A 20,188-nucleotide genomic window follows, 5' to 3' on the forward strand; every position below is an offset into this window, starting at 1 on the left:
GCAAATGGCTGCAATATAACAAAGAGTGAAAAATGTAAGGGGGTCTGAATACTTTCTGTCCCCACTGTACCTGTACCTTTTCCAAGCTCTACCTTTTAGAATATATCCTTCTTATTTTAATCAAGTCCAAGCTCTTTTCACCTGTTTTGTCTGGGCTCATAAAAAACCCTGCCTCCAACGTACTCAATTGTCTCTCCTGAAATAATTTGGTGGTCTGGCATTACCTGATATTTGAAAGTATTACCAAGCAATCCATCTTGGCAGGGTCATCAATTGGTGGTGCCACTCTGTGTTCAAACTCTGGATACAGCTAGAACAAAGCCAAACTAATATTCCCCTGAAGAGTGCACTATGGTGCTACGATTCCCTACCTCAGGAGCTAAAGTCTCACCCACTTATAGGGACCATATTACTGCAGAGTTCCCAAGCCAGTCTTTTGGCTTCTCTTAGGACAAAAGATTCACCATTTTCTCCAATCCTAGGACACCTTCAATTTCCACAAGGTCTCCCACCTACAGAATTCAAAACTCTACAGAACTCGGGCTGTGAACACGCCTCTAAATTCGTAGTTGCGAAGCTATGGCTTTCTATGCTTGATTTAATGAATACCTCAGGCCCCTTTCAACTGCCATTTTGGAGTGCAGCGTAACTACACCATTTCCTTCACACTATCCCCAACCCCCAGAGCTTCACTCGTCAGTTAACTACCTTTGAGGGATATTGCTCTGGACCCGATCCTCTACCCCAGGTCCTCTTCAAAACATATTCACTTCTGAACACACCCTCGGAACAACCACACTTACCCTGTCTAGTAAGATGGGAGACAGATCTTCACCACACTTTCACTTTATCACAAAAACAAAATATTGTCAGATTTTCCCTCAAATCGTTTTTATGCACTAAAATACAAGAAACTAATTTCAAAATACTAACTAGATGGTACCTCATGCCCAGTAGACTTCTTCCCTGGCACATCGGACCGTTGCTGGAGATGCCAGGAGGACAGAGGGACAAACTTGCATATCTTTTGGTCCTGCCCTAAACTGATGAATTTCTGGACAGCTGTCCACACCGTTACTCAGAAATTCACAGAATACAAAATACCTAATGACCCAGCATTGTTTCTGCTACATACATCAAATATGCCCGCTAAAGCCTATAAGAAGTCCATTATACGTCATTTACTAAATGTCGCTAAATCCTGCATTCCTCTTCTCTGGGAACAACAATATCCGCCGACCATGGCGAATCGGCTACAGAAGGTGGAGGATATAAATAGGATGGAAGATTTAATTCTTACAGCGCAAAATAAACGTGAGATATACACAAAGACCTGGAGTCTCTGGAACATGTTTACGCTCTTGGATGAGGGGAAAGCCCTCGTCGGAACATATGTTTCTCGATAGAATCACGTAGCTACTTTTCTCTGTTGACCTGAGCCATCGTCGTCCTGTTACCTATTTCCCTCCCCCCCCCCCCCCCTTTTTTTTCTTCCCCTCTCCTGTGACCATTTTTACCCTACTTCTTTATTTCTCTCTCTCTGTTTTTATTTAAGGAAAAGTGGAAATGCAGATTGGGCAGCCCTGTTTCCCTATTTAGTAACTATACCTTAGACACTGTTATGCCCTGTACACGCGGTCGGATTTTCCAACTGAAAATGTGTGATAGGACCTTGTTGTTGGAAATTCCGACCGTGTGTGGGCTCCATCACACATTTTTCATCGGAATTTCCGACACACAAAGTTTGAGAGCAGGCTATAAAATTTTCCGACAACAAAATCCGTTGTCGGAAATTCCGATTGTGTGTACACAAATCCGACGCACAAAGTGCCACGCATGCTCAGAATAAATTAAGAGACGAAAGCTATTGGCTACTGCCCCGTTTGTAGTCCCGACGTACGTGTTTTACGCCACCACGTTCAGAACGATCGGATTTTCCGACAACTTTATGTGACTGTGTGTATGCAAGACAAGTTTAAGCCAACATCCGTCGGAAAAAATCCATGGATTTTGTTGTCTGAATGTCCGATCAATGTCCGACCGTGTGTACAGGGCATTATTGCATGAGACACTAATGTGCAAGCTAATCACAAATCTTTATATGATGTTTTTCAATGTACATAGTAATCATTTATTGTACATCCCGATTTATTGTGATCTGATGATACGTGATTATAGTCTCACTTCTTTGTATGTTAGTACTGTAACATCTGGGTTTTGCCATTTCTTGGAGTTCAAAAAATATTATATTTGAATATTTGAAAAGACGAGAAGACAACTGGTCAGCGAGACTGACGAGGCCTACAGCAACATTAAAGGAGCTGCAGGAATATCTGGCAAGTACTGGCTGTGTGGTACATGTGACAACAATCTCCCGTATTCTTCTTATGTCTGGGCTATGGCATAGAGTGGCAAGACGGAAGCCATTTCTTACAAAGAAAAACATCCAAGCCCGGCTACATTTTGCAAAAACAAATCTGAAGTCTCCCAAAATCATGTGGGAAAATGTGTTTATGGTCTGATGAAACCAAGGATTGTACTTTTTGGCCATAATTCCAAAAGATTTTTTTGGCGCAAAAACAACACTGCACATCACCAAAAGAACACCATACCCACAGTGAAGCATGGTGGTGGCAGCATCATGCTTTGGGGCTATTTTTCTTCATCTGGAACAGGGGCCTTAGTCAAGTAGAGGGAATTATTAACAGTTCCAAATACCAGTCAATATTGGCACAAAACCTTCAGGCTTCTGCTAGAAAGCTGAACATGAAGAGTATCTTCATCTTTCAACATGACAATGACCCAAAGCATACATCCAAATCAACAAAGAAATGGCTTCACCAGTGGATTAAAGTTTTCTAATGGCCCAGCCAGAGCCCAGACCTGAATCCGATTTGAAAATCTGTGGGTGATCTGAAGAGGGCTGTGCACAGGAGATGCAATCTGACAGATTTGTTTTAGCAAAGAAGAGTGGGCAAATATTGCCAAGTCAAGATATGCCATGCTGACTCCTAACCCCAAAAAGACTGAGTGCTCTAATAAGATCAAAAGGTGCTTCAACAAAGTATTAATTTAAGGGTGTGCACAGTTATGCAACCATATTATTTTAGTTTTTTATTTTTGCTTCCCTCCACCTAAAAGATTTCAGTTTGTTGATCAACTGAGTTGTACAGTTTATAGGTGACATTAAAGGTGGGAAAAGTTCTGAAATGATTCATCTTTGTCTCGTTTTTTTACATCACAGAAACCTGACATTTTAACTCTATATATCGCTTTCTGTCTGTTATGGATTAGATATTTTGTTTCCTAACCATATAGCTGGTTATTTATATTTACCACTGCATATAGGCATTTAAGAATAAATTGTCTTTTTTTAAAACTATACATATTAACTAAATTATACTCCTCACTTTTTTTTAGGTTTTTGTCCGATTAATCAAAACAATAATCGGCCAATTACCGCAATCGATTATGATAATAATCATTAGTTGCAGCCCAAGTTTTCCTTTCTCTCTCCAAAGATGTAAGTGTTGTTTCTTTATGGTGCTTCATTATGCTGTTATCAGCATGAGTCACTTCTGACTAGTTTTCCCAACACACAAGATAAATTTGTGTCAGGGAAGGGAGCTCAGCACACAGCTTGTCTATTCACAACACAGTTGTGTTGCTGTAAGGAGGGGGTGTGTTCCTTTTTTCCAATCAGCTCTCACTGTAACTGCAGCCTCCCTGTTTCCTCTCTGCTCCTGATAGATGCAGAAGGATTTTCACATGATTCTGCCCTTTTGGAGGGGTGTAGGTTAGAGAGGGCTAAACAAGTAAAACTTCTGTAGGAGGATTTGTTTAATCTCTGTGTATCATCTGAGGCTGTTCACTTCACTGGGTATATGTGAGGGTTTACAACCATTTTAAGGGGGTAAATAGAAAAGGAGGAACCCCCTAGGGGTGGGACTTTAGAGGCACTACCACATCAAAGTTGTAGAAAAAATATATTAATTTTATTGTACATGTAAAAAACATATATAACACATGACCAAGGATGCAATATAATGTGCAAAGAATAGCACTGAGAAATGATACAACTTCCTGAACCCAACGGCGTTTCAGAGATGAATTGTTGTCTCCTTCATCAGGGGTTTTCACAGGGAGTACAGTATCTATGAAATTTCAATGCAAAGTAGTCCTCCAACAAACCCTAACATATAATGCTACATAGTCATGGAATAATACAGGCATGGCATTACTTACATCATAATCACTTAGCAAGTAAATTTGAGCATCCATAAAGATTAAAAGAGAGGAAAAAGCATTGTGGCATAGAGTCTCCCACAGATCCCATCCACCAGGTTCTAGTCGACTTGGCTATTAAGGAGAAGGGGGAGGGGCCATGAAATATAAGGGGTGAATATCCCCTTGGTCACACCCACCAGCTCCTCCTCCCGGAAGTCAAGTGGTTATTTTGTGTTATTTTATACCATGTGTACTTTTAAATGTAACCTTCATTTTACCATGATTGGAAAAAAGATTCAAAATAAATGTGGTCACATTGATCAGTTTGATTAAACTGGCACATAATGTTCTGTCTATAAAGAAAAAAAAAATTGGGGGGGGGGGGGGTGTAGCCGGGATGGTGGACTGAGCAGATGTGCCTTCTGAGCTCTGCTGGAGAGGAATCCGTTTCTGGGACAAAATTGTAGTTTAGTGGACTGACAGCCCCTGCATGCCTTCTAGAACCCCTGGAGGCCCGAAACGGGGCAAAAAGCTGAAATTTCCCCTCGGCATTGAGGCTTAAGTGACCCCGTCCTCGGATCTACCTTGGATCCTACCCTGAGATGAAGTCCCGGTGTAACCGATTCTATGTAAGTACTCTGACATGACCCAGATGTCTGTCTTAGACATGTTCTGACTCTCCAAGTTTTTGGTTCTCCAGCAACACAAACCAGTCGCCATGTGATCAAAGGATGGCGGGCTTTAAATCGCGAAGGATGGTGGGGGGCTGCGCACCTGCGGATGAGCCCAGAGTATCTCGGCAAACTGGTATCCTTTTTATTTATAGTTATGTAAGGAGTATGGCTAATTTTACAGTGCTGTCTTGGAATGTTAGAGGCCTTAACTCTGCAATAAAATGGTCCCTAGTACTTAAATACATACAAAAGCATAATCCCAAGATATGCATTTTACAAGAAACCTACTTAATGGGTGCCAGGATCCTGGGGTTAAAAAGAGCCTGGTTTGGGTAAGGGTGCCAGATGATGGTATAACTAACCTTAACTGTGAAAAAAATAATAACTTTTGTATAAAAGATAATGCTCAGTGAGCTGTCAGTGCATGACTGGTAAATAGGCTATTATTCACTTAGCGAGACGATCCTGCCAAAAACATGACTCATCTTCACTAAGTGAGTGTTTCCCACTAGTAAATATACCCTGATGTGTAAATCTCTAAGTGCATACTAGGTTGCTATTGCTCCATATTGCCAATCCTATATATTAGTAAAACCATAAGTGAATGTGTAAGATGATGCACACTTGTATAGAGCTTATTAAAGCACGTAACCTCAATTTATAAACCATATAAGAAAATATACAATGAAAAATATATACAGTAAAAAATATATAATAAAAAATATGTATATATATATAGGTGCACAAAAACTTAGTGATAGTCCGTAGATATATGTAGAACCCCACTCGGGGTTAGCACCCCAATTAGTAAATACGAGTGTTCCAACAGGTCTTGGTGCACCTGTGTGTAGCTAATAGTCCATCAGGTAAATTAAATCTCCATTCATAATACTTGACATAAAAACGGTGACTGTGAGTGTTCAAAGATTCCACTTGTGACTTTGGCTCCCCCTCAAGCATCCCCACTCACCAGATCCCCTCACCCCCACGGGGGTAATGCGCTTATCTTTAGGCCCACCACGGTTGCTCCACCAGTCTCATCCAAAGGTCTGGGATATTTCACCTTCCTGTAGATGTTATCTTTGTGGTTGGCTCCTCATAGAGGAAAAAAGATATAGGCTCCCATAGTGTAGTAAAAAACGCTGGGTTTTATTTGAGAAACAACAACTTGATCCAAACAATAACAACTTAAAAAATATATGTATAAAAAATATATTTGTAAAATTCCTGGATAGCCCAAAAATTTCCCACAAGCTGCACACAGTGCCGTTTGTAATAATGGGCAGCTGGTGTAGGATGTGTCGGCTAGCACAGCAGGGGTCGCTGGGTGTATGATGTGGAATCAGCAGCAGCGCGCTGCGTTCCAGCTGTCTCTACCAGGAAGTGACGTAGCGTGCGTGGCGCCACCGTACGCGTTTCGTCATTGACGTTCTCAGCGTTAATGACGAAACGCGTATGATGGCGCCACGCACGCTACGTCACTTCCTGGTAGAGACAGCTGGAGCGCAGGTGGAACGCAGCGCGCTACTGCTTATTCCACATCATATGCCCAGCGTCCCCTGCTGTGCTAGCCGACACATCCTACACCAGCTGCCTATTATTACAAACGGCACTGTGTGCAGCTTGTGGGATATTTTTGGTCTATCCAGGAATTTTACAAATATATTTTTTATACATATATTTTTTTAAGTTGTTATTGTTTGGATCAAGTTGTTGTTTTTCAAATAAAACCCAGCGTTTTTTACTACACTATGGGAGCCTATATCTTTTTTCCTCTATGAGGAGCCAACCACAGAGATAACATCTACAGGAAGGTGAAATATCCCAGACCTTTGGATGAGACCGGTGGAGCAACCATGGTGGGCCTAAAGATAAGCGCATTACCCCCGTGGGGGTGAGGGGATCTGGTGAGTGGGGATGCTTGAGGGGGAGCACGAAGTCACAAGTGGAATCTTTGAACACTCACAGTCACCGTTTTTATGTCAAGTATTATGAATGGAGATTTAATTTACCTGATGGACTATTAGCTACACACAGGTGCACCAAGACCTGTTGGAACACTCGTATTTACTAATTGGGGTGCTAACCCCGAGTGGGGTTCTACATATATCTATGGACTATCACTAAGTTTTTGTGCACCTATATATATACATATTTTTTATTATATATTTTTTACTGTATATATTTTTCATTGTATATTTTCTTATATGGTTTATAATTGAGGTTATGTGCTTTAATAAGGTCTATACAAGTGTGCATCATCTTACACATTCACTTATGGTTTTACTAATATATAGGATTGGCAATATGGAGCAATAGCTACCTAGTATGCACTTAGAGATTGACACATCAGGGTATATTTACTAGTGGGAAACACTCACTTAGTGAAGATGAGTCATGTTTTTGGCAGGATCGTCTCGCTAAGTGAATAATAGCCTATTTACCAGTCACGCACTGACAGCTCACTGAGCATTATTTTTTATACAAAAGTTATTATTTTTTTCACCGTTAAGGTTAGTGATACTATCATCTGGCACCCTTACCCAAACTAGGAAGCGCCACTATCCCCCCCCCTTTTTTGTATTGTTTGTGTTTATAGACCCCTCTGGGGAGCTATATTAGGGGAGGCAGCATACCTAGACGGACCCCTAAGCGCGATCATTTACTTTTCTTTAAAAAGAGCCTGGGTTTGTGCCCATTACCATGCTTCCTCCTCCAATTACGCTAGAGGGATAAGTGTTCTGGTGCATAGATCCGTGGCTTTCCAACTGGTGGTAGTCAGAACTGATCCCGGGGGCAGATATGTTCTTGTGCATGCACTAATAGCAGGATCTCCATATGTAATAGTAGGAATATACTTGCCTCCCCCTGCTGATACTACCTTACTTCATACGCTGATGCAAACTCTTATACAACATGATGTGAGTAGGGTACTGCTTGTGGTGGATTTTAATTTGGTCATGTCTAACGAGTGGGATAGACTCCGGCCCTCTCCCTCTGCCACCACCGACCTATCCCAATGGGCATCCTCTTTTCACTGACGGATCTCTGGTGCCATTTCCACCCCTCTGATGCCCAGTTCACCTGCCTCTCCACCATTTATCGGACGCTGTCCCGCATAGACATGGCTTTTGTCTCCCCTCACCTGCTGCGGGAGACAGTATCCACTGAGATTCTCTCCCACGGCATCTCAGATCATGCTCCACTAATGGTCACAGTTCAGGCGGCTCCACCTGGGGGCCAGAGGTTGTGGAGACTATCCAAATACTGGATTATGGATACAGAGATCCAGGAGGAGATGCCTAAATTATGCAACTTTTTGGCTGAGCAATGCAGACTCCTCTGGGCCACTAATAGTATGGGATGCATTTAAGGCCTGGTTGAGGGGCGAGTATATCAGAAAGATTGCAAACAAAAAGAGGGCATCTATGCAGTCTCTTAGGCAGTTAGAGGAACAGGTCCAGGAAAAGCAACAATTATATGTCGGAACCCCGAACTCGGATAACTATGTCTCCAGGCAATACACTATCAAGGAACTATCACTGCTGGGAGTGGACCTTACTTAAGAAATCCATGTTAGCCAGCGCCCAGAGGGTATTCGAGTATGGGGACAAAAATGTCAGGCTTCTAGCCTGGTTAGCTAAAGAACAATATGCAATGACTCATGTGGGTAGGCTTAAGGACACGTACGGCACACTCTTGACCACCCCTGAGACAATAAGCAGTAGGTTTTTATAGTTTTACCAAGAACTGTACTCCTCTAAGGTGAATTATACTGTTACTGACCTGTCTGATTACCTAGACCTGATACCGTTTCCTACACTTGACCCAGACCAAAGCAAAGCATTGGAAGAGGACATAACACTGGAGGAGATTCAGACGGCCATGGGTTGCATGCAGTCGGGAAAGGCCCATGGTCCGGATGGTGTATACCCATATAGTTTTACTCGGTGCATCATGAGCTGTTGGCCCCCAGATTAACCTCCCACCTCTCACAATTCTCTACTCTTGGTTCACTTCTGGACTCTATGTCCGAGGCGGTGGTGGTGTTGGTGCCCAAACCCGGTAAGCACCCTGAGGAATGTGCCTCATAGAAACAGAATGTGGGGGGGGGGGCACATCTGTACAGAGCTACAGAACAGAAGTAGGGCTAAAAGCCCCAGCATACCCATTCACACAACATACCCATTCATGCACGATTAACTCATTATTATTTTATTTGGGCCAGCGCCAAAAAGTGTTATTCCTATACAATTTGACTCAAATTTCTCAGTTTTGACTTTTCAAATGATTTACAATGAACTAGTTGTGGTGCCTCACTCTAAATTCATTCCACAACTAAACATCAAAATTTACCTTTATATCTAGTATTATTTTGTCTGTCACCCATGATTCATCTTGCTCAAATAGATAGCAGTTTCATCTGCATAATTCTTAGTCCCTTTGGACTTAGTAACCCTGTTACCTATTGAAGATCCCTGTTCACTTTAATCATTTATCTAGGGGCTCAGTGTTGGCAGTTCATATTTTTGAGGGTCTCTTACCTTTCATTCCTTTACTTAATTGAATTATTATTATTATTCAGGATTTATAGAGCACCAACAGTTTACTCAGCGCTTTACAATATAAAGGGAGACAATACACCAACAGTACAATTCAAAACAAGAGGGTTGGAGGGGCCTACTTCTGGGAGTTTACAATCTAAGAGGGAGGGGCTGGTGAAACAAAAGGTAGGGACTGTGATGAATGAACTGATGAGGGGAGTAGAAGATTTGATTGTTAGCAGGATAGGCCTCCCTGAAGAGATGAGTTTTCAGGGATCGCCTAAAAGTGGACAGAGTAGGAGATAACCGGACAGATTGGGGTAATGAGTTCCAGAGGATGGGAGAGGCTTTGGTAAAGTCCTGGAGATGAGCATGGGAGGAGGAGACAAGGGAGCTAGCGAGGATTAGGTCTTGGGAGGAGCGGAGAGGACGGTTTGGGTGATATTTGGAGATGAGATTGGTGATGTAGCTCGGAGCAGAATTGTAAATGGCTTTGTATGTTATTGTTAGTGTTTTGAATTTTTTTCGTTGGGCAAAGGGAAGCCAGTGGAGGGATTGGCAGAGAGAAGTGGCGGACACTGAACAGATGGTAAGGTGGATGAGTCTGGCAGCGGCATTCATGATAGACTGAAGAGGGGATAGCTTGTGGAATGGTAGGCCAATGAGGAGGGAAATACTATAGTCAAGGCGAGCGATAACAAGGGTGTGTATAAGTTGCTTAGTGATGTCAACGGTTAGAAACGGGCGCATTTTGGAGATGTTCTGGAGGTCAAGTCTGCACGATTTGGACAGTGATTGGATTTGGGGCTGAAAGGACAGGTCAGAGTCTTGTATTACACCTAGTACCTTGGCATGAGGGAAGGGACTGATGGGGCAGTCAGGGAAGGGTGCATGAGCTGGAGGAAAATCTATGAGCTCAGTTTTAGAAAGATTGAGTTTGAGGAAGTGGTGTGATGTCCATGCTGATATGTCAGTTAATGGTATACTATGCATCTTTTCCAGGACGTTATTGCTCTGGTGTATGTTGCTTTATTTGGCCGTAGTCTGGGCTTGGTTTACCTCTGAAGGACATTTGATGCATTCCTGACACCTGTTTTTTTTTTTCTTACAGTTCTTTGTATCTTGCTCTGGCCTCTGGCATTATATCACCGTATGGGACAGCGTGTGTACCAGAAACTGGAGCCAACCCTGCAGCGATTGGACTTTAGTGTCCGTGGATACATGATGTCTAAGCAGAATGAGAGACAGTGTAAGTGTTGCTAAATATTATGAAGCAAACTGCGATATCTATTATGATTTTCCCATCTCTATGTTCTCCTAGATAATTGTTGTAAATTGATTTCATGTGCAAAGTAAAAATGTTGTATGTATAAAGTCCTGCATTCTAAAAATGCAAATTTTTTAGAGATCCATATAAACAAAAATAATTATTTGACTCTTAAAGCTTAACTTCTGGAGAAAAAACGTTTTTTAGGCCATTTGCGTGTAAAAATATATTCCCTCTAATCAGTGTCCCATGTATGCCTGCTGCTCCATTCAAAGCCGTTATTACCTTCATTCAGCCCCCACTGTAGTTTAAGCATCAAATGCAAGACACAGACATGAAGTTTCAGCTGCAGTGCACTGATTATAGTAAGTCACGCATTGTGCGCTTCGTACATTTAGAAAAAGCCTTGTATTCTTTTGGACAGAGGTACATGGACGTTACCATCTCGTCTCTTTCAGTCACAAAAGACTTTCATTCAGTGAGAAGAAGAATACAAGATTTTCTGAATAGAGGAAGTGTACCCAGCAATTGGCCCAAAATTTTTTTATCCCAATCATACAGTAGAGGACGCAGGAATTGATTCATAGACCCTTGGTTACATGCCTCTACCTCCACCCCCCCAGTGTACCCATATATCCCCACCTACTCAGTGAGGCTCCAGTTGGTTGTTAGTGTTTTTAAGTGATGTTCTCCCTTCTCCTCTTGGAGAAGATTTTTTCCACCAGTTTTCCTTTCATTCTATCAAGGTCCCTTTCCTTATTTCCTTATGGCGCACTAGCAGTTTCTGGTTCGGTTACCCTTGATGTGTGCCTGGACCCCATGACGGCTGGGCTGAGCTTTAATGTTTTCTTTAGGTACTGGACCATGTGTTGAGCGCTCACCTTGGCATGTGGTGCAATGAGTGAATTAGCTGCAGTATGATATACATTACATACAGGTCCCAGGCCATTGACAGTTCCTATAGTACCCAGACCCTGAAGACAACTTAGGGATAGTATAAACAGTACTGGGTGAAGCCTAGATCCTGGACAGGACCAGCAACGTGGGCAGGCTTCCCATGTACCTGTACAGTACATATTTGTTCCTGCCTATACATATCTTGCTGTATCATTACTTAGATCTGTAGTTCACACTACTTCATATCTTTTTTTTTTTTTTTTTTGCTTTTAGTTAGTAATTGGAGTAGCACGATCTGTTAAATGGTAGTAGAGCTGCGAGATCCTTAAAAAGTCACGACCTCGATTCAACTCCCTTCGCGGTCTTCATCCTGTATTTCCTTGATTCAGTTCAGAAAGTCCTCTGCTCACAGCCGACAGCTGTAAAAAAAAAAAAAAAAACAGGCAGCCTTCCAAGTTTATTGCAACATTGTCAGCACTGAGAGATAACTATAACCAAAGTATCATTTAGTTCTTTTAGATCAAAGGAATGAACTTCGGTCTGTAAATGAGGTCAGTTTAACCACTTAAAGTGGAGTTCCACCCAACAGTCGAACTTCCACTCATTTGTCTCGTCTCCTCTCCCCCTCCAGTGCAACATTTGGCACCTTTCCGGGGGGAGGGCGGAGCGGATACCTGTCTTTGATGGGTACCCTGTCCCCACTTCCTGGAGACCAGGCCACTGCGAATTACGTCAGCAGCTCATTTCCCTCCTCCTTCCCACGCCGCTGAGCCAGTAGGAGAGCGCAGCAGTGCCTCGTGAATGCGCAGTAGGGACCCGACGTGAAGCCGTAATGCTTCACTGCCGTGTTCCCTTACCGGCAATGGCGGCGGCAGCACCCGACAGCTGATGGAAACATCAGCTGCAGTGCCGGCATCGCTGGACTCCAGGACAGGTGGTGGTCCTATTAAAAGTCAGCAGTTGCAGTATGTGTAGCTGCTGGCTTTGAATTTTAGCGGGGGTGGACGGACCTCTGCATTAAAGTGGACCTTCAGTCATTTTTTCATCTTTCCATCTATTTAATCTTCTGTCCTTGTTGTTTTAACTTTGGATGGTAAAAAATTTTTTCTGCCAGTAAATACCTTATACAGCCCACTTCCTGTTTCTTGTCTGGTCATTAGCCTAGGCTTATGACATCATGCACAGCTCTCTCTCTAACTCTCATGAGAGTTTGCCTGGAAGGGGCCAATGAGAGCTGCAGAGCTGGAGGTGTGCCTCTGTTTGTCTGTGTAAATCCAGGAAGTGAACAGGCAGCAGCTTCAGCTGCCCACAGTTAAAATGCATGCAGCCAGACTTAGTGGAGGGAGATTTTTGCAGCATAATTGGCAAGTACAGAATCACAGTATATACAGTATAAAATAATATGCAAAGTGGTTGGAGGGAAGCTTCAGAATGGCAAAGATGTTTTTATTATGCAGTTCCTCTTCAAAGACTAAGCCTTTTTCTGACACTTGTTGCTTACAAGTTAAAAAAATATTTTTTTGCTAGAAAATTACTTAGAACCTCCAAACATTGTATATATTTTTTTAGCAGAGGCCCTATAGAATAAAATGGCGGTTGTTGCAATATATTATGTCTCACTGTATTTGCGCAGCAGTCTTTCAAACGCAATTTTTGCGGAAAAAATACACTTTAATAAATTTTAAAAAAAAACTAAACCGTAAAGGTAGCCCAATTTTTTTGTATAATGTGAAAGATTATGTTATGCCGAAAAAATCGTGCGCGAATCGTGATCTTTATTCTAAGCCAAGGGTGGGCAGTGGGTTGGTCACACACCTCTTCCCTCTCAGTGACCAGGGTCCTCAGACAGAAGAAGTTTTCATTGTTAAAAATGCGCCAAAGGGGGGCAGTAATGGGGGGGTTTATTTTTATTTTTTTTACAAATAACGTGGTTGTTTATTTGAGAAGAGTACACATTTACAGGGCATAAGCTTTGGTGACATATGCATGAAAATAGTATGATTGACAAAGTCGACAGTATATTCAGTTTGACATTCACATTCTTTTTGCACATTGCACATATAAACAATTTTTTTTTTTTAAATTCATATAGTTAAATACAATTACTGGTTGTTTTTTTGTAGATATATTACCCAATAGGTTGAGTGTTTAACACTCTGGGGTATTTTCAGTTGCTGCATTGCACGTGGCCGCATTTCCCAACCAAGAGTCCCATATTTTCCCATATTTGGTGGGGCAGCCCCTATGGGCATATGTTTCTTTTTTATAGGGCAAGACATTATTGACACCAACTATCCATTCCTGAAGTGTCGGTGGATCTACCCTTAACCATTTCCTTGCTATGAGCAGCCTAGCTATAAACCATGATTCCCGTAGGAATATGATATGGAATTTGTCTGAGTCTGGGTCTGGGAAAATTCCCAGTAAACATTGTTTGGGGCACAACTTCAGGGGAGATCCCATTTCATCGTGTATGAATTGCACTATGTGAGATCAATAGTCGTGTATTACCGGGCACGACCGAATAAGGTGAAAGAAGGTGCCAGAGGGACTGTCCCATCTGGGGCATAAGGGTTTGTGATAAGGTCTGAATCTAGCCAGCCGAAGGGGGGTCAGGTATGATCTATGTAAAATTATATAATTGTGTGTGGCGATCGGAAAGCCTAGTAGAGACTGTTTTGCAGTTGTCTAGCACGTCCTCTCACTCATCATCCTCCAGCTCCCCCACTTCGCCAGCCATTCGATTTTTTTTAACCCGTAAGCAAGTATCGTAGCTGTGGGGCGAAGGATAGAATTATAAAAAATTTAAATGAGTTTGGAGGGGTCTTGTCCCCTTATTATGTTGAGAATATCCAATTGCTCTAGGTTAGGTGGATTATCATGAAACTGGGCCTGGAGAGCATGACGGAGCTGGAGATACCGAAAATGCATGGAATTAGGGAGATTAAATTCATCCTTAAGCTGTTGAAAGGATTTCAGAGTATTGTCATGATAGACATCTGACAAATTTCTCACACCTCGGACGATCCACAAGTTATGGTCTGGTATGGATAACAATTCCTTTAAACCTGGGTTGTCCCAGAGTGGTGTGTGCAAATGTGTGGATGGCGTATTCAGTCTGCGTCTCGCCACTGCCCAGATTTTGCAATGAGTAAATAATAAGCCCTTGCAACTTCCCATCACCCAGGGGTCCGCAGGGTCTCTGAGAATAATGTGAAATGGGTGAGTGTATAGATGGGTATGTGGGGAGCATATCAGGATCAGATAGCGGTCTTTATCGCATTTATCTAAGTAATAGAAGTGCGATAGTTGCGCTGCCAGGTAATAGAGATTGAAGTCAGGTAGTGCTGTGCCCCCTAAATCAGTGGGGTTCTTCAGCACTTGCCAAGATAGATTGTGTCGGGCTTTCCCCCACACAAAGGAGTTAAGGATTGCTTCAATTGTTTTAAAGATTCTGAGAGGTAGATATATCGGAGCATGCCACAGGACATATAGGAACTTGGGGAGTATAACCATTTTTATAAGGTTCACACGGCCCATTACACCCAGGGGAAGTTTGGCCCATGTCTGTGTCTTAGTTTTCAGGGTTGTAATCAGAGGTTCTATATTTAATTTAGAGTATTCTTCAAGGGCTCGGGTGATGGTTATGCCTAGGTATTTCATGGAGCTGACAATAATAAGAGGGGAAGAGGCTTGGATTTGTGTGGGGACACCTATATCGATAGGGAGGAATTGGGATTTGTCCCAATTTATTTTTAAACCTGAGTAACTACCAAATGTTTGTATTGTTACTAGTGCTGTCTTCAGAGAGGGGCCAGCTTCAGATACAACAGCATGTCATCAGCGTATAGGCTGATTGTCTCCACCAGACTCCCACTCCTCAGACCTATGATTCCCGGGTGTGAGCTCAATGAAGCCGCAAGGGGTTCCACCGCCAGGGCATAAAGCAAGGGGGATAGGGGTCACCCCTGACGCGTGCCTCTTGAAAGGGGAAAGGGCGTCAGAAACTCTCCCGTTAACCAATATCCTGGCGCTAGGGTCCTGATACATTAATTGTATCTATCTGATTAAGTTGGGTCCAAATCCGAACCGTGCCAGGCAATGCCAGAGGTAGTCCCACTCTACAGAGTTGAACGCCTTTGCGGCGTCCAAAGACACCATGACTCTGGATCCCAACTGGTCATGCTCAGCTTGAAGGTTCATAAATAGCCTGCGGAGGTTGTATGCCGTATTTTTAGCTGGCATAAACCCAGTCTGATCCGCGTGGATCAGGGTAAGAATTACTTTGTTCAGACACAGCGCCAGGACCTTGGCCAAGATTTTAATATCTAGTTGAAGAAGGGATATTGGGTGATATGATTCAGGAAGTTCTACATTTTTGCCAGGTTTAGGTATGAGTACTGTATAAATCTCACACATAGTGTTGGGTAGGGATCCAGATTTAAAATATGTGGGAGAATAGTTTGTGTAATCTAGGGACCACGGTTTCGGTGTATGTCGCATAAAATTCAAGGGGGAGACCGTCTGATCTGGGTGCTTTCGATGGTTTAAGGTGGGATATTGCCTCAACAATGTTATCCATGGTAATAGGGGCCTCCAACATTTCAATATGAGATTGGGAAAGTGGGCAGTTCTATGTTAGCTAGGAGTGCTCCTGTCTCCTCCCTGGGGTTGTTAACAGTTGAAGAATACAAGGATGTTAAGGAAGAGCGGAACTCCCCAGCCACCCTATCGGGCTCAGTGATCAGCTCACCATTGGCGCCCCGAAGGGAGACCACTGTAGGCGGTCTAAGATCCATATGGGCTAAGTAGGCAAGGAGACGTCCCGCCCGCTCCCCACACTCATATATCCTTTGTTTACTATAGAATATTTTCCTCTTTGCTTTTTCGAAGTGCAGGCCAGTCACCACACGGGCTTGTTGTTTTAATTGGTCAGCTGTGGAAGGTAAGCGGTTGGTAGAAAACTCTTTCTCTATATCTACTAAGGCTTGTTCTGCTTGCCTGACCACTTGAGAGGAGGTTTTTCTTATATCTGGCTATACATAGGGCGAGTGTCATACGGGTGTGAGATTTAAAGGAGTCCCACACCACATCGAAGGGCGCTGAGTTCCTATTAATTTGAAAGAAGATATCCCACTCTACCCCGATCTCACCTATTTTCAGAACTACCGATAACCAAAAAGGGTTAAGCTTCCATGTATATGTGGTGGGTGGGGAGTCGAGTTTGAGCTCAGCCCAGTATGGGGCCTGATCTGACAATATACGAGGACTAAACCCTACTTCTCCAAGTATAGGGAGGAGGGAGCGAGATATTAAAATATGATCTATCCTTGACATCGAATTATGCGTTGCCGAAAAACAAGAGAATGCCTTGTCTTGTGACTGGCAGTGTCTCCAGGTGTCTATTAGGGCTAGCTCGTTAAGGAATCTACCAAATCTCGTGTGTTGGTGAGAGATAGTGTCAGGAGATGTCAACGTCATTCTGTCAAGTTCCCTATCCACCACATTATTAAAATCCCCCAACCAAAGCGCTGGAACAGTGGGAAATTGGGACATGAAAGAGAGACCCTCTGTCAATACATTGAACTGAAAAGGGGGGAGGTATATAAACTGCCATCAGTAGAAGCTCAAGCCCATTTATTCTAGCGTGTAGAAATAGGAACCTACCCTGGGGGTCGGATCTAAGTGTCAATAAGGTGAACTGAGCCGTTTTGGCCACCAGAACCATGACTCCTCTGGAATTGGCGGTGTGGGGGGCTTGATATAACCAGCCCACCCAGGGTTTTTTCAGTGATAGCAGTAATGGCCCCGTGAGGTGGGTCTCAACCAGGACCATGGCCTGCAGCATCGCCCAAAAAGACCAGGGCAGTAAGAGCAGGATATTTAAACTCAATCCCCCAGGGTCCAAGTAACATATCCACATGTAGGGTCCCAGGACATCGCACATATAACTGTATACCAAACAAATGCCTGCAAACAGAGCTCCTCTCATCTTTAGGAAATTGTATTAAAATACATAAACAGTAGGACTTTTGTGGGTTAGATACCAACACTCTGGCCTGTCCAGGCAGACATGCCCCCAAAATACCTTGGGGGTAAGTCGCCGCAGCCGGACAGTCCAGGGAAACAATGCTTGCGCCAAATGGCGAACGTTACATTTAAAACATTAAAAAAGCGGGACCTGTTAGTGTTCCCGTAACTAGGGGGACAATCATTCGCTGCAGAGTGAGCAGCAGCATGATGAGTGAGACTCCCAGTCTGTGTCCTCCAGGATAACATACATGTGGGGAACAAACGGAGACGAAAACATGAGGTTGTTTTCCGGGAGTCATGGTGGGTGGCGGCCTTCCACTAACATTAGCTATTTGTGAGGGGGCTGTAAATGGTAGTTATTTCAGGGGACACGGGAATACCTGCAAGAGAAGGATTAGGCATTGGAGGGGGGCTATAGATATAACCAAAAGGGGGGATGCTGCATAAGAGTAGTTTTAGTTAGAAGTTCGCCCTTTGGTAACGCAGAGTTGGCTTTGGGCCAGGATTATATATCACAGTACCTTAGTGAGTCATGGTTCATTGCACCCCGTTGTATTAATTGTGTAGCTTGGTAATCACGCAGGTAGGAGTTGGCACATATCGGTTGCGGTCGATTATGATTTTAGGAGGGTGCTCGGTCAGGCGCTGCTCTGTCCTCCAACCACGCAAAGACTGCTTCAGGCGTGTCGAAAAAATGGGCTCTGTCTTCTCCAACCACCCGGAGTCTGGCAGGAAAGAGCATCGCATAGGAGTAGTGTCAGATCCTCAGTTGTCGCTTGGCTTCTGTAAATTGTGCGTGCTTTTTCTGGACTTCTGCCGAAAAGTCGGAAGACTTTAATCTCGCCATTCTTGAAGGGAACATTACCCTTCAGCCTGGTGAGGCGGAGAACAGCATCTCGGTCACGGAAATTCAGCATTTCGGTCACGGAAATTCAGCATTTTTGCAATAAATGTTCTGGGAGGTGCACCTTGGGGAGGGGGTCTGGCCGGCAGCCTGTGGGCTCTCTACTCAACAAATGAGGTGGAGAACTCAGCCCGCCCGAATGTGGATATAAGCAGGTTTTCCAAAAATGAAGAGGGGTTGGAGCCCTCCACACCCTCAGGCATCCCCACAAAACGAAGATTACACCTCCTCAACCTGTTTTCCATATCGTCTTGCTTGGCAAGCACCGCATTTAGCTGGTGCTGCAGCCGTTCGGTCGTGACTTGCAATAGCGGTATTTCATCTTCTACCCGGCTGATGCGGGTCTCCGTCTCAGTGACCCGGTCTCTTAGTTTCTGGAGGTCTTGGCGAATCAGAGACACGTCAACTTTACCTCCTCGATTCTGCAGGTAAGGGTACTTTTACAGTCCGATATAGCCGCCAACATGCGAGCAGTGTCATCCGCTGCTGAATCCACTGGAGAGGGTGGGTCGGCGCCATTTTCCTCCACGGCCCCCTTGTCCTGAAGGTGATATTTTGCCAATTTTGAGCCGTGTCCATTGTTTTTTTTCGGTGGAGACATGCTCTCTGTGTGTGCACGCTGTTAGCAGGCTTTGATAGGTGGCGTAAACAGCAATGTTAGCCCCAGGATTAGTAGAAACGGAGTTTGGGCAAGCGGAGCTCCCGATCAGTACTCCTCACACCATGCCAGTCACGGGCCACGCCCCCGGTTGGTTTATTTTTAAGGAATATGTTTATACACCACTGGGTATATAAAAACATTGTGCTGTTGATTGTTTATTATCTAGGGACAAGGTTTGTATGAATGATTCCCAAACATTAAAAAACTTTTTTCAGAGAGGTGCATTCTATCCTTTTATCCTACAACATACACCGCAGTCCGCCGACGATGCAAGCTGATGATTTTCTGTGTCACCTGTTGCCCGATGCCTAATAAACCCTACCACAGTAATTCAGTTAGCACCTGAGTTATTGCGATTCCTTCATACTGGACATGCTGAACCCACCCAGTCCTCATCTATTCCTTTTCTGCTTTTATGATTACAGCGCTTGGGAGCTGGAGCACATGGGATAACTAGCAAGAATTCTGCTGCATGCAGAGGAAAGTTCCTCTCTAATAGCTGTTCCCTTATCCTGGAGCAGCGTCTTACATTGACACTGCTTCATCCCCTAAATCAAATCCACATTTGACTGCCTGACTAAAGCAGAATTCGCTGCCACTATTCCAAAGGCTATCTCCACTTCTGGAAACTGTGGCTGCCAACAGTCATAAACACTCTTCTGCCTGTCCTTCCCCTGCCTATGTGGACTCTGGCATAATTGTGGAGGTTGCTGAAGATTTTCCACCAAACTTTTCAGCTTCTCACCAGATGCTGGCTACAGTGGACTCATTGGGGTTGATTTACTAAACTATAGAGTGCAAATTCTTGTGCAGCTGTGCATAGTAGCCAGTTGGCTTCTAACTTCAGCTTGTTCAGTTAAGCTTTGACAAAAAAAAAAATGGAAGCTGATTGGTTTCTATAGAGAGCTGCGCCAGATTTTAGTAAATCAACCCCCATGGTTTCTCCACATATTTCAATAGGCATGAAAAAGAAGGCAAAGA

General features: G+C 43.6%; 1 protein-coding gene across 2 annotated transcripts in view; it reads left to right on the top strand.

The window, feature by feature from the left end:
* RETREG3 (reticulophagy regulator family member 3) overlaps positions 1-20,188 on the top strand; it is a 947,700-nt gene that overhangs the window by 471,878 nt on the left and 455,634 nt on the right. For both annotated transcript variants that reach the window (XM_073608287.1, XM_073608289.1), the window contains one exon: positions 10,557-10,694. In XM_073608287.1, the coding sequence (XP_073464388.1) occupies positions 10,557-10,694 (138 nt within the window). The remainder of the gene's footprint in view (positions 1-10,556; positions 10,695-20,188) is intronic.

This window comes from Aquarana catesbeiana, linkage group LG12, assembly GCF_042186555.1.
Source record: "Aquarana catesbeiana isolate 2022-GZ linkage group LG12, ASM4218655v1, whole genome shotgun sequence".
NCBI classification, from domain to species: Eukaryota; Metazoa; Chordata; class Amphibia; order Anura; family Ranidae; genus Aquarana; species Aquarana catesbeiana.